The sequence below is a fragment of the Liolophura sinensis genome, chromosome 1, assembly GCF_032854445.1.
Source record: "Liolophura sinensis isolate JHLJ2023 chromosome 1, CUHK_Ljap_v2, whole genome shotgun sequence".
Lineage (NCBI taxonomy): Eukaryota > Metazoa > Mollusca > Polyplacophora > Chitonida > Chitonidae > Liolophura > Liolophura sinensis.
The window spans coordinates 31624260-31639016 of NC_088295.1; the positions used below are offsets into that span (position 1 = coordinate 31624260).

Here is a 14757-nt window from a genome sequence, read left to right on the forward strand (position 1 = left end):
CTAATACAATCGTTGTCGCTTGCAGGTTACAAGCATGATTTGTATTACCCGAGTTCAGGATTTTTTCTATCACTTTTGGCACGGAGTATATTTTCGTAAATTCGGTGAATTTGTGCATCTCTTAGAGACGGACTTAATTTCAAAATGGTAACCATCTGAAAGGCAATTACCCATTAACAGTCTGCCGTTAATATCTGCCGACGTATACTATATATTATAGGGCCAAGTAGATTTTTGGTGTATATGACCAATGGAATGCTATCGTTGTGGTGACGTCATAGGATTAACACATAAGTTCGGGATAAAACAGCTCTCTTGGGCACACGGCATAAATGAGGTCCTTGTCTTGGCATTGACAACAAGATGTTTGGAACAGCCTTTTTAACGGTAAGCGTAAAAAGCCATGGTACAGATAGGCTTACGTTTTGAACCTCAGTATATCTACGTAGTCTGGTTTCATAGTCTTATTTTTCAATTGAAGGACGACTTATATTTTTATGTTTTTGTTTTTGTTGGCTCCGTTGGGTTTTGAATACATCAGTGGAAAGTAACTTGTAGTTTGATCGCATTTATCTCTAATTTCGACACTCAGTGGTATATGAAATTTTTACACTTTTGCTGTTGAAACGGTTGCATGTACACATATATGAGGTCATCCTTACATATTGACGTTCTACAGAGTAGTGGGCCGTCGTCTAGTGGTTAGAGCCGCTTGCCGTTCAAACACAAGGGCACACGTGGGTTCAAATCCAACAAAGGGCAGATTCAGGTGTGGATTCAATCCCTACATTGGGCAGTTTTCGCCGCTTTCTCTGCTTGTGAGGTGTTGGTGGCTGTAAGGGGTCAACGACGATCGTGCGACTGTTTGCGCACTGTAATGTTAGTTGAAGACTGCTTGTCTTCCACTAGTATGAGTATGGTCTGTTTATCCCTACACCACATGTGGGAAAGTTAAAAACTTTCCAAAAGGTCAGTGGTTTACTCCAAGAATACTTATAGCAGACGCCATCACATATAAAAGTGAGAAATTCTGTATTAGTCCGCTGAGCAAGTAAATAAATACATGAACACTCTACAGTCCTACTTCACATCTCATACACTACAGTCCTACTTCACGTTTCATACACTGCAGTCCTACTTCACATTTCATACACTACAGTCCTACTTCACATTTCATACACTACAGTCCTACTTCACATTTCATACACTACAGTCCTACTTCACATCTCATACACTACAGTCTTACTTCACATTTCATACAGTGCAGTTCTACTTCACATTTCATACACCACAGTCCTACTTCACATGTCATACACTACAATCCTACTTCACATCTCATACACTACAGTCCTACTTCACATCTCATACACTACAGTCCTACTTCACATGTCATACACTACATTCCTACTTCACATGTCATACACTACATTCCTACTTCACATCTCATACACTACAGTCCTACTTCACATGTCATACACTACAGTCCTACTTCACATCTCATACACTACAGTCCTACTTCACATGTCATACACTACAGTCCTACTTCACATGTCATACACTACAGTCCTACTTCACATGTCATACACTACAGTCCTACTTCACATCTCATACACTACAGTCCTACTTCACATTTCATACACTGCAGTCCTACTTCACATCTCATACACTACAGTCTTACTTCACATTTCATACAGTGCAGTCCTACTTCACATTTCATACACTACAGTCCTACTTCACATTTCATACAGTGCAGTTCTACTTCACATTTCATACACCACAGTCCTACTTCACATGTCATACACTACAATCCTACTTCACATCTCATACACTACAGTCCTACTTCACATCTCATACACTACAGTCCTACTTCACATGTCATACACTACATTCCTACTTCACATGTCATACACTACATTCCTACTTCACATCTCATACACTACAGTCCTACTTCACATGTCATACACTACAGTCCTACTTCACATCTCATACACTACAGTCCTACTTCACATGTCATACACTACAGTCCTACTTCACATGTCATACACTACAGTCCTACTTCACATGTCATACACTACAGTCCTACTTCACATCTCATACACTACAGTCCTACTTCACATTTCATACACTGCAGTCCTACTTCACATCTCATACACTACAGTCTTACTTCACATTTCATACAGTGCAGTCCTACTTCACATTTCATACACTACAGTCCTACTTCACATTTCATACACTACAGTCCTACTTCACATTTCATACACTACATTCCTACTTCACATCTCATACACTGCAGTCCTACTTCACATGTCATACACTACAGTCCTACTTCACATCTCATACACTACAGTCCTACTTCACATTTCATACACTACAGTCCTACTTCACATCTCATACACTACAGTCCTACTTCACATGTCATACACTACAGTCCTACTTCACATCTCATACACTACAGTCCTACTTCACATTTCATACACTACAGTCCTACTTCACATTTCATACACTGCAGTCCTACTTCACATCTCATACACTACAGTCCTACTTCACATGTCATACACTACATTCCTACTTCACATGTCATACACTGCAGTCCTACTTCACATCTCATACACTACAGTCTTACTTCACATTTCATACAGTGCAGTCCTACTTCACATTTCATACACTACAGTCCTACTTCACATTTCATACACTACAGTCCTACTTCACATTTCATACACTACAGTCCTACTTCACATCTCATACACTACAGTCCTACTTCACATTTCATACACTACATTCCTACTTCACATCTCATACACTACAGTCCTACTTCACATTTCATACACTGCAGTCCTACTTCACATCTCATACACTACAGTCTTACTTCACATTTCATACAGTGCAGTCCTACTTCACATCTCATACACTACAGTCCTACTTCACATTTCATACACTACAGTTCTACTTCACATCTCAACTCTCTGTGATTTGACTCTTTTAGGTTCTCACAGCTCTGGTAGTTTTTTGTTCTGGTCTGGACCCAAATGGGTAAGTATTCGAGCTTCTGTGCAATTTATAGATCCATACATAACTGGGATAACCAGAAATGCGGAACAATATCTGGTCCAACTGAGTTGGTTAAAGTATATTTGTTTATTTATTTGATTGGTGCTTTACACCGTACACATTTCACTTAATATATAACGATGACGGCCAGCATTATGGTGGGAGGTAAAACGGGCATAAGCATGGGGGAACTCACAACCATTCGCAGATTTCTGCAAGACCGGTTAATTAACGTTACTTAGAAAACGTGGACATAATAATCTATTGCATAGGTCTATCTGACCCCATTCTACAAGTTCACTCTGCATGCGCTTCCTTTCTGTAAACGTACACAGGGTGCCGTATTAGTTACAATGACCTTATTAACAACAGTTTATTAAATTTTCTTGAACTGTGCCAATTTTACAAAATATTTTCTTTGTCCACATGAGTAACGTGATTGTGTTTCAATTCAACAGATTTGTTTGAGAATGAATTATCGTCTTTGATATAATGCACAATTTTTAAAAATAAAATTGTAACTAGCATGCCATTTTATTCTCAATATATCATTTAGGAAATGACTAACAGGCTCGGGTTGAACCCCGTGCTTTCATCTCAAGATGCAGAAGAGAGAATTTTTCTTTGCCCTTCGTTTAGCGTTGATCTTGCACACCTAATTTACGAATGGTGATTTTTCGAGTGGTGTCAGCAGCGATCACGAAAAACAACAAAAAAGTCAAATGGACATGCCATTGATTGTAAAAAATTTCTCGAAATTTTCGATTGCTGGGAGTAACATTATTGATAAATTAGTATGAATTTCTTGAAACCATAGGGACCATGTCTGCAGTAGAACAGATCGGGAATCTTACCTACAGTCCACTGGGAATGGGTAAGTCTTTTTGTCATGTGTACAGATTCTATCAATGTTTTAGGTCAAATAATAATAGGAATAATTCTTCAATAATTTGTGTCTATTGGTAGACGTTTATTAAAGTACGGTGCATAAAGAAATGTAGATCTTTGGAATCTTTTTTTAAATTCCTACCCACTTAATGGGATAAGGCGAAACGATTTCAGTAGTATAGAATTTGATAATGAAGTTTGATAAATTCAAAAAATACTGGTTTAATTGACCATATTTATTTCTACATTAAGGTGGTTTAAATTAACTGGGATATGAGGTAACATTTATCATCAAAATTAATCTTCATCTTGTTGATATTTGCTCCATAGGTACACTATTGCATACAGGGACAAGATAACACATGTTTGTTGTTCCGGTTGGAAGACAGGCAACAATGAAGACTGTAACATTGGTAAGTTATTTGTGTAGGTTAGAAACACCAGTTCCCAGGAAGGTTTTTTGGGGCAGTGAGACTTGTGTCATTGGTAAAGCTCCCCAATCCCACCTACACTGCATACGATCTGTAGGCTCAGTTCCGGCCTTGATTGGTGGATTTCTCAAGATCGTCCAGTTTTTATTGTTTGTGGCACACTGGCGCAAAAAATCAAATGATTTTTGAAACGGGCCAAATGAGACAGTAGGACCATTTGTGCAGTCACTGGTTCGTTGAAGACCACTAGACGTGGGAGTCAACTTGCCGGTAGTCAGTGGTTTGCCCCGGGTTTCACCTCTCACAAAAGTGTAACGCACAAGTTCCTGAGTAAAGCGTCAAATGACAAAATATTGTCAAATATTGTAACAAATGTATAACGAAAAATAGTTACCTGCATGCAGAATAAAATGTCACGATCATTATTTTCAGGTTGTTGTCGTACATGTATACTTTGGATTCCAATGTATACAGTGGAATCTATGCACCGCGATGAAAGACAAAAACTCAAACAGGACATGTTATAAATGTTAGCATTGTTTACCGATCAAGATCTTGAGCAGTATAAGTGAAACAATCAACGGTTTCTTTATTTTACCTATTAGTGTCAATAGGAAGGCACGTCAATAATCAAGAACTGTGTCTAGGCCTACATCACTACTACTCACTAATACAATGTCTGCTAACACACTGCTGCCAAATTGTAACTGTGTGTATAAAACATATTTTCAGGTTTTCACCTAATCGATATTAGGATTGTTCTTTAAATCTAATATTTCAGACATCAACGAGTGTTTCTTGGACTTGGACAGATGTGATGACAACTGCATCAACACAGACGGCTCTTACAGATGCTCGTGTTCCCGCAGCGGCTACGAACTTGACATTGATGGATTTTCTTGTAGAGAGGTCACTTCCGGTAAGAATCGTCGAAGTTAAACGGGCAATATTTAATGGTCTGTCACCTCACATGTACTTCATGCTAGTGTGTTCTTTGCCTTTAATAGCCCTTAGACGTGCCATTGCAACTTGGTCTTATGGATTAAATGCTTACTCTTTTCAGATAACTGGCAGTTGACAGTTGGACTGGGCATTGGCATTCCAGGCGTAGGGATCATTATCTTTGTATGCCTTTGCTTATGGTGCTGTGGTTGCTGTTGTTAATACTATATTGCCTCGTGTGATGTGCGTGTTTTATTGTTTTGCCCTAGTGTACATATTTATTTTACGCCGTACTCAAGAATATTTAACTTATATGATGGCAACCATGCAGCATTGTTGGGGGGGGGGGGGGGCACAGGGCAGAGCCTGGTGGAAAGCCCACGAGCCTCCGCAGGTTGCTGATAGACCTTCTCACGTGCGGCTGGAGAGGAAGCCAGCATGACCGGTGTACACGAAAACATGTGGATTACGCCTATGTAGAGCTATTAAACTAGAGGACACAGAAGAGTTTGGGGGGTTACTACTAAATAGCATAGGAATTCTAATCATTCCAGCAAGAGATCACAGATTCTTGAGCAAACATATACATGTAAGCCATGCGAAAGTGCACCTTTAAACCAATATCATCGGAACATTTGTTGGATAGGTGTAGACTCTCTTCTCTCTTATTCTACTCTCTTACAATTCCGCGCTCTTTTGTAATATTATATCTTCATAACAGAGACACATGCTCGTCGCGACTGTTAGGCCCTTGGCTAATGAAGTGGTGTGTTCAAATCCATCTCTCGCTGCTTTGGCCGTGACTTTGTCATGGAGTTTATGAGGTGCCTGGTGAAGATCGGTGCTCCTGACACTCCGGTGCCATCCACCAATAAAAATGGCTGTTGTCGTGTAAGTGGAAATTATTGAGCATAGCGTTAACACCAATAAATCATTTCTAAATGAAGAAGTAATTCTGTTATTGCTTATGTAGATTAAATAAAAAATATAAAATAAGAAAATATACACAAATATGTCTATAAAGTTTCTTCAATCTTTATGATTCCTGATTGTGTCACCTTATTTTGTTGCCATGTATGTTAATAGGACACATTATCACCAACATGCTAATATTCCTTGTACATACTCTGTCAATATTGTATTGGATAGAACACTGGATAGAACAAGCTCATATAACCTTTATTCACGCCCATATTATTCCAAATGAATCGCTACGCAATTTATGGTGAATAAATGGAAATGAAATCACGCAGGCAGGGAGCCAAAGACTCGACTGTTTTCACCATAACCGATAGTATGGTGAGAGGAATTTAAGTTAATAGATGTAACGCTCTCAGGCATTTCACATATGTGAAATCATTCAGATTTTAGTGTAAACAATATCAACGAGGGATGAGAATGATGATCGGTGTTTTGTAAAGTCTACTCCATTAATTTCAACTCAACTTTCACTAACCTTGAAAACGGTCCTATCGATAACGCTGTCCACAAACTCTCATAGTTGTACGCTACAGAAACAGGTTTCCCGTGAAGTTAAAGCAATTCTGAGTTCATGTATCACCGCATTACGCGAAAATAACCTTGACCTTGCAACTAGCACAAATGTTACCGAGACGCCCACTCGGACAGCATTTTAATTTAGCAAACCGTTATTTCGAATCACGCGGCTGCGCTGCTATGGGGTAGAGTCGTCGACTCTTCCCAAATTTAAGATAATCTTCTTTTTCCACGATAGTTGCGTTCAGGCATTTCTGTTCATTATTAAAGCAAACATTAAATTTAAGACTCCAAAATCAAGTTATCATTCGTTTCAATTCAAACAGTTCACTAGGGCGGTGTACATTATGGTGGGAGGAAACTGGGCATAGCGTTGACTGCTTATCATCACCACTACCCACACAGCATGCATGCTGTCGGGAACGTTGGCCCATGGAGGTATATATCTATATATACCTCCATGGTTGACAAGCGGCGGCATCTGTTGGCTGAAGGTCGGGCACGTTGACGAGCGGCGGCATCTGTTGGCCGAAGTTCGGGTACGTTGACAAACATCTGGTCAATGTCCATATACCTCTCATAAATGTATTCGCCGATGATGACCTAATGCTATGTCACTGACATAGGTATCCATGTGTAATTGCAAATGGATGTTATGTTGAGCCATTGATCTAAATGAAATGTCTTTTGACTAAGCGTCTGATATTGGAGGGACACCATTTTGTAGCTCCACCATGAGATATACATTTTCCAGTATCTAACCCTTTTGATTTGTGGTTAATTCAACGTCGGCTTTCGCAACTATATCGATGATGACGTGTATTCGCTCTTAACTAAAACTAACGGATGTCGCTCTTAACTAAAAGTACCATTAGCAGATTTTTTTATAATTTTTCCTCTACATGTACGTCATGTAGGCTATAGCCCCTACACACTTATATTTCAGCCTTCTCAAAAGAAAAAAAAAGTTGATATTCTATATGGTTTAAGCGCTTGCAATCATTAGTCACAGAATATCTAAAGGACCCCTTGCAACTCGACACTAATTTTGCCTTTTGATAAAACAAAAAGTATAAATCGCATCGCTAAATCCTTCAATAATTGCACTTTATATTCAAGAAAGTTTTACTTGTTTTTCTGCTTGAAAAAAATATATCTTACTGCTTCACCGAAGTAGGACGATTTCCTATCTAGTTTCAAGGGGTCCTTTGACAGGTGTGATGTTTAAAGCGCTATCCATAAATCGCTGTGTGGTTAGCTAGCGGGGATGTGGCTCAATGATCACAAAAATAAATCCAGAAGGCAGCGTTGTAACGTAACAACAACTATGTACAATTTATTAATGGTCGGAACATCTAATACAACTGATTAAATGACATGAGATAGTCTCCTTAATGCCAACCAGAACACACTCAGGATTTGCAGTGTAGGAGTACTCTAACCTACTAATGTGACAGCAAGTTTCTATCTGCCTTACCAAGTTAAGGTAATGCCTTTTATACTTAATCAAACATGTAACTGGAACCTGTTCTCTCACACACTTGACAAGTACCTGACACGCCCTGACTTGCTAGACAGACAGGCAAAAGGAAGTTACGGGGTTAGTTATCAAAACATCTGTCGGCGCAAGCCGTGAGATTATTGAACAATAGGCCTACTAGTCCAAGCCAAGGCAGGTGTCAATTACCAGATTATTGCAAGGGACATAGCAAATACAGTGTCGCCATTAATTCCACCCTAGTGACAATGCCTGAGGTTGCATCTGGCATTTAAGCTTGTTTTCCTCACCGCACACAAACTTATATGCCCTAAACTGAGCTAAACTGTTCATCACCAATTAACACTGTGCATTATCCAGAACGCCAAGAAAATAGGACTGATGAGAAGAAAGCAGCGATTTTCTGATTAGCAATACATTAAATGAGTACAAAAATGATGAAATCAAATTTGATTTTTATTTTATGTCGAACTCATAAATATTCCTCTTATTTGTGTAACAAATACCACGTTTATGAATCGAGGAGCTCTAAGGAACCGACCCGCCCCGATAGCACAGTTGGTAGAGCGTCATTTCGGGAGCGGTAGATCCAAATTCAATACTGGGTCGAGTCACACCTCACACCTATTAAACTAATACTAATAATAATAATTAAAGAAAACATCCAAGACATCTTTGATCATGGAATGCAGAAATATGGAAGGAAGCAACGTGTTGTGCTTACTTTTGATGGTTCTAAATTATCTTAAAAATGCGTAAATCGAACACTGGATATGCTCCCTAAGTCCCTGGCATAAGCAGAAAGAAGCCAAAGTAAGGAGAAAACTGTTTGCAAGTAATGGAGAATATGGCGAGTAATGGAGGTATATGGAGAATATGGCGAGTAATGGAGGTATATGGAGAATATGGCGAGTAATGGAGGTATATGGAGAATATGGCGTGTAATGTAGAATGTAGCTATCAAACAGTTCTCGCACGCTTTACGCAGCTATAATACAACGCGGAAGATTAGCCATTGTTAGTTTTTTCGGACCGACATTCATGGCGTGAATATAAATGTGCTGTAAGGTAGTGGATGAAACAAATGTTCTTCTGACTCAGCCGAGAGCAAACTTGTAATACTGAGCCTAATTTCGGTAAATCGGAGCATTGCAGTAGTTTGTGTCCGGCAATCTTTGTCTCTCGCAGAAAGAAATTCTCACATTTCCCGAAAAGAAAAAACAAAAATTAGTTGCCCCGAATTAAGCGACTCGCTCACGTTACCCTCAACAAACATTTTTTAATCATGGCCTGGCCGAATCATTGTAAATGAGACCATTAGGCAACATGTAGTTGAAGAGTGCGAACAGACAACACCAAAAATGTTATTAAAGAAAATATAATTTGGGCGGTATTTTATGAAGAAAGTTTTGTGCTTCACAGTAACGATGCTCTAGGCGGGTTTACATACTCAAATAGATGAAAACCTTACAGAGATTCTAAACCACACAACGGCAGGACACTCTAAAACTGGAACTACTTCAGAAAATAAGTCACAATTTTCACCACAAAGAAATGCCCGCCCGCTCCGCTTCCAAGCCCAAAAACTGGAAACAATTTGCCGCGAGCCTAAGGCTTCGGCAAGAGCATTTCCGTACATATATGGTATATATTTTTTGCGCCAAGGTTATAGAGCATATATTCTAACTGGATCATCACAGACTTCTAAATGTGCTCAATACACAAGGATATAAAAAAGCTGAAGGCGTCGACACAAAACCGACGAACAGCCCCTTGACCTCAGCCGGGGTAGTGCCGCTACTGTTATGTTGTATACTCACTTAAAAAAGGAACTGTGTATAAATATATTGTTCTTCCATCTCTAATACATGTTGTGTTTTCTTTAGTTCATGGTCAGAGAGCACCCCGTTGAGTATGAGCAGACAAAAAATGGTTATTCAAACCACGTCGCTAACGTGTTTTCAAGGTCATTCACAGAGGAAGGGTCAAAATAAAGGTTCGGAAGCTCAGTAACGTATGTTTACCACGAGCGTCGATGTTTTCTGTGCATTTCCGTCTCAATGAAGTCCAGAAGTCACTGAAGTGAAGGAATCTCCTCCCAGATTCTGGTTAAGTCCCTAGCCATTGCGTCAGAGTTTTGGGGCTGGCACTGCTGCCGTCTTAAACGTCGACCCTTTTCGTCCCAAACGTGCTCATTAAGGGCTAAATCAAGCAGGTGAATTTGAAGGCCAAAGGTCCACATGGAAGTTGTTTGCATCCATAAATGCTCTTGTCACTCGAGCCGTATGGGGACGAGAATTGTCCACCTTAAATGTCATCCTGATTCCTTGACCCTGCAGGCAACGGACGGCAACAGGCTGATGGTCTGGTCTCTGTAACCTACAGCATTCAAGGTACCATCAAACACAACAAGAGGAGTATGGTGGTGAAATGTGAAACCTCCCCACACCATTACTGGTTCGCCACCAAAACGGTTTCTTTCGACAACATGTCAACGTATGCTCACTCTGAATGAGAAAGGTGGAAACGAAAGTCGTTCGTAAGCAGTACATTTCACCACCAGTGTCCACGTCGTCTGACGTGCTGTATGCACCGCTGCAACCTTGCTTGACGATGTTGTGGCATCAACGACGGACTTATCGCGTAACTGCGTAATCCTGTGGAAAGCATACCAACCGCCTATTTACGTTCATTTAAAGTCGGCCTTGGCACGTCAAGTCCGACATTCATATACCATTCGTAGTCCGTAAAAAGCGTTCCGAGTCGATAATTGCAAGATCCATTTCCAAAACAACGTTTAACACTAACTTCCAAAGACAAAGGTATGTAAGAAATTATACAAATAAGAAATAGAGCCGGTAACACACAAGAGATAAGCGGTCATCAGTTTTCAGTGATGCCGGACAGACACTGAATATTCCAGGCATGAAATCCATATCAAAGTTCAAATTGCTTAAGTGTGATATCCAACCACTGTATGCAACGCGTAATTTATTCTGTGAATGCATATCCCGAGGTCGCCAATAAAGAATATTAATGTAGGATGCTCTTGTTTGATCTTATTTGTTCAAACGTTTTTAAAATTCAGCTAACTTTCATGTAAATTTTTTGACTGAGCATGGAAGTAAACATGGACTTTTATTATCGCCAGAAGTTGAGAGGAATTAGGTAAACATTATAATAAAAACGCTTAGATTTAATATAGCATTTTACTTTCCGACAAGTTTTGTAGAAGACAATGATTCGGACTTCTATATGTACCCAATATATAACTTTATGCCAACGGGGTTAATAGGACAACACTCTGAGAAAGTTGAGCAGTGAAAGCCCAGAGCAATTCTTGAATATGGCGTTATTGTTCAAAGTGTAGCAGATCTGGAGATACAGCTTGGACAACGTCATCACCCACTGCAATATAACAATAGACGAAAGGACAAACAAGCAGATAAGACATAATCTGAAGTTAATAGTTTCTTAAGGCCCTTGTCACTAAGTTTCAACCGACCAAATTCAAGTTCGGCCGAACAGTTCTGGAGATCTTAGCACAGCCCTTCATAGTGTCTCGCATAGTGTACGTGCATGTTTGGCTATATATGAAGTCAGACCATTTTCAGCACTACAGTTGGTCATATATTCGTTGACATATAAATTGACACAGTAAGACTTTAGCGGCTCACTGCTAAAATGGCTCTGAACCGTTTTGGTGCATAGCATAATAGTTAGAGCGTCGGCAGGCCTGGGATCAAACTCGGGTTGGGTCATACGAAAGCCTTTCAAAATGGTTAAAAAAGGCTGTTGACTGGCTTGGTGCCCAGCACTAACAGATTAGAACAAGGAAATAGAACTGATTTCATGAGTGGATGGATGTTTTCCCTATGATACTTCATTTCATGGCGATAACACTTTGGCGGCACGGACTTACGATGCCACAAGAAGACAGTATATGTCCACAGATCTAAAGGCTCCTGATTGTCATAGGGCTGAAAAAAATTTGAGTATTCCTAATGGACAGATAAAGTACTAAGCAGCAAAGAATCTTCGTGGATAAAAGTTCGTTCCTCAAGAGTACCTCATCAAACTTTTACCTCTAATCATCTTTATTAATAATTCCTCAACTTGTACACGTCACTCAGACAACTGTATATGTGTTTCAAGATCTCAAATTTAAAAGCTGACTCCGATCTTCTGGAAGATCAGAAAGTCAGATAGAGCTACTCTCGAAAAGTACACAAAAACCATATCGTGCACAAATAAGACCAAAACCTCTTAGATAACTATAATACCGAAAGAAACTACATAGAATGGGCACAAAAGGATCAAGCTCTAAAATTTAGTGGTGATTTAAAGTTCAAACAACATATTACCAATAGTCTGGGATGTGGAGTACTCAAAAGTTTTGGAGTACTGAAGAGCATTTTACTTATACGATGGCGGTTAACATCATAGTGGGAGGAAAATGGACAGAGATTGTAGGAACACTGACTCGCTGACTCATTTGATCCCTCCCTTACAGGCAAGGTAGAAACTGCGTAAAAACGCTATTAAAAATCTGACACAGATCAATTTTTAAGTAACACTTTCAAGAATAAATGCCTCCTTTTTTCATCGATTGATGGCCCTATGTAACAACCATTATGCTATAGTCTAATTCTTTCAGTCAGTCGCCTATATCCAGCTGTCTGGAAAATCAGTCATACACGCTATCAAATTGCCTTTTGTTAGTGTCACGAATCACCACAACCTGTACACATCGATATGTTATACGTTTATATTATTGCAAGGAAAATTCAATTAGAAGTGACATGCTGGTGAGTACTTTATTTTACAACACATGCGGTTAGAACAAACTCACACAGCCTACACTACTCTATCGGCGAATAGATTACATTATTTTTTTCCATGAGATCATACAATACAAGAGATAAAAAAAATCATTTATGAAGGCTATATTACACTAAAACGCGGGAACAGAGTGAAATGGGGCAGTGTTACAAACAGGATTTAGATTAAAGTCGATAGCAGTTTAGGTAACTGGGATCACCCTCCGTCAAAACATAGTGAACGCCCTCCAATACCAAGCATGCCAAGGTCTTTTGAATAATTGTGATGTCACCCGAGGCAATGAGTTCTTGCTGTTGAAACCGAGCTTATGCAGTTTAACATTATGATTTAGAAAAGTGTTCTAACTTCATTTTCTAAGCATGTTTATGAACTTAAAACACATCCATGTGTAGAGCATGTGTTGTTACGTGTCACTGACTAAAGGTAATTTTGGTAGTTAGTGTGACTAATTTCTCAGACAGCTGAATATTGGCGACTGGCTAAAAGAAACAGACTATAGTCGATATAGTCATAACAAATCGATAAAACAATATCACATGGACACAGATACTCGCTGCTGCAACGTCAAGTATTGACGAATGGACGAATGACAAACGCTACTGTAACTGAAAAAGTCATTAAGGCCCTTGTCACTGAAGTGAACATTAAGTCGGCCACTAAAGCTGAATTAATCAATAAACTACTATTCCAGAAATGTTAAAAAAAATTATTTTAAAAATTGTACACCGCTTATGAAGAAAATAAATAGCTAACAATCGTCAGTACCTAGCCACTCACTGGGTGACGCCATTGGGCCATGTTGTAGCTATCTAGAGTGACGTCACAAAACCTAGGCGCTCTCCCGTACCATCGGTATTAAACTATGTGACAATGAGAAAATACAAACCAAAAAACCTGATGTCCAACAAAACGAGCATCAGTTCTGTTTCGTGTTCAAAAGGCAGATGTTTCTTTTAGCTTGGCGCTCAGTCAGCGCGAAGTTCGTGGACACAAGCGTTTTTTTTTTTTAGCGATCTGCTCGTCCTCGTCGTCCATGGGTGTAGGGCTAAGCATTTGGCCTAACTGGCTGTACCCACTTCACGGAATTTATCAGACATAGCAGGATATTCTGATTGATAACAGACCCTTTCATTCAGATTTTGGGAAGATATATTCGTAATAAATCTGACTTTAAGAAAATATAGGAATAGGAAAAATAATGCAAAGTCACAGTATTTTTCTTCAAGCATTGACTCTCCCAATGCGGTTTTCTTGCCAGTTCACCCTGACAAGTTATTGCAATACCCTGTACTACATGTAGGCCTCCGCATTGTGACACGGGCAGCCGTTCTCAGTTCCATGTTCATAAATATGTGTTTCAAAATGCACCAGTTTAACACTTAAACTAGCCGCAAAGTCCAATTTATTGCATCGATGTCTGTCTATCCACCGTAAGAATCTACACTGACAATCGAGAGCTAATAGTTTTTTCGACACGACACTCAATTATCACGTGGCGCTTTCAGCACTAGTGATTGGTCAAGTTCATAAGGTCTTCTATACAACATGGCTCCTCGTGGTGGACCATCCGTCTGTGCCATATCCCCAATGCTGAATCTTCTCAGCTTTCAA

General features: G+C 39.5%; 1 protein-coding gene across 1 annotated transcript; it reads left to right on the forward strand.

Annotated features, from left to right (window-relative positions):
- The first annotated feature begins 264 nt into the window (after window positions 1-264).
- LOC135461305 (fibrillin-2-like) lies at window positions 265-5656 on the forward strand. Its single transcript, XM_064738328.1, has 6 exons — window positions 265-387; window positions 2984-3030; window positions 3866-3922; window positions 4267-4349; window positions 5149-5286; window positions 5431-5656. The coding sequence occupies exons 1-6, from the start codon at window positions 364-366 to the stop codon at window positions 5529-5531; spliced, it is 450 nt and encodes a 149-aa protein (XP_064594398.1). The 5' UTR covers window positions 265-363; the 3' UTR covers window positions 5532-5656.
- The last annotated feature ends 9101 nt before the right edge of the window (window positions 5657-14757 follow it).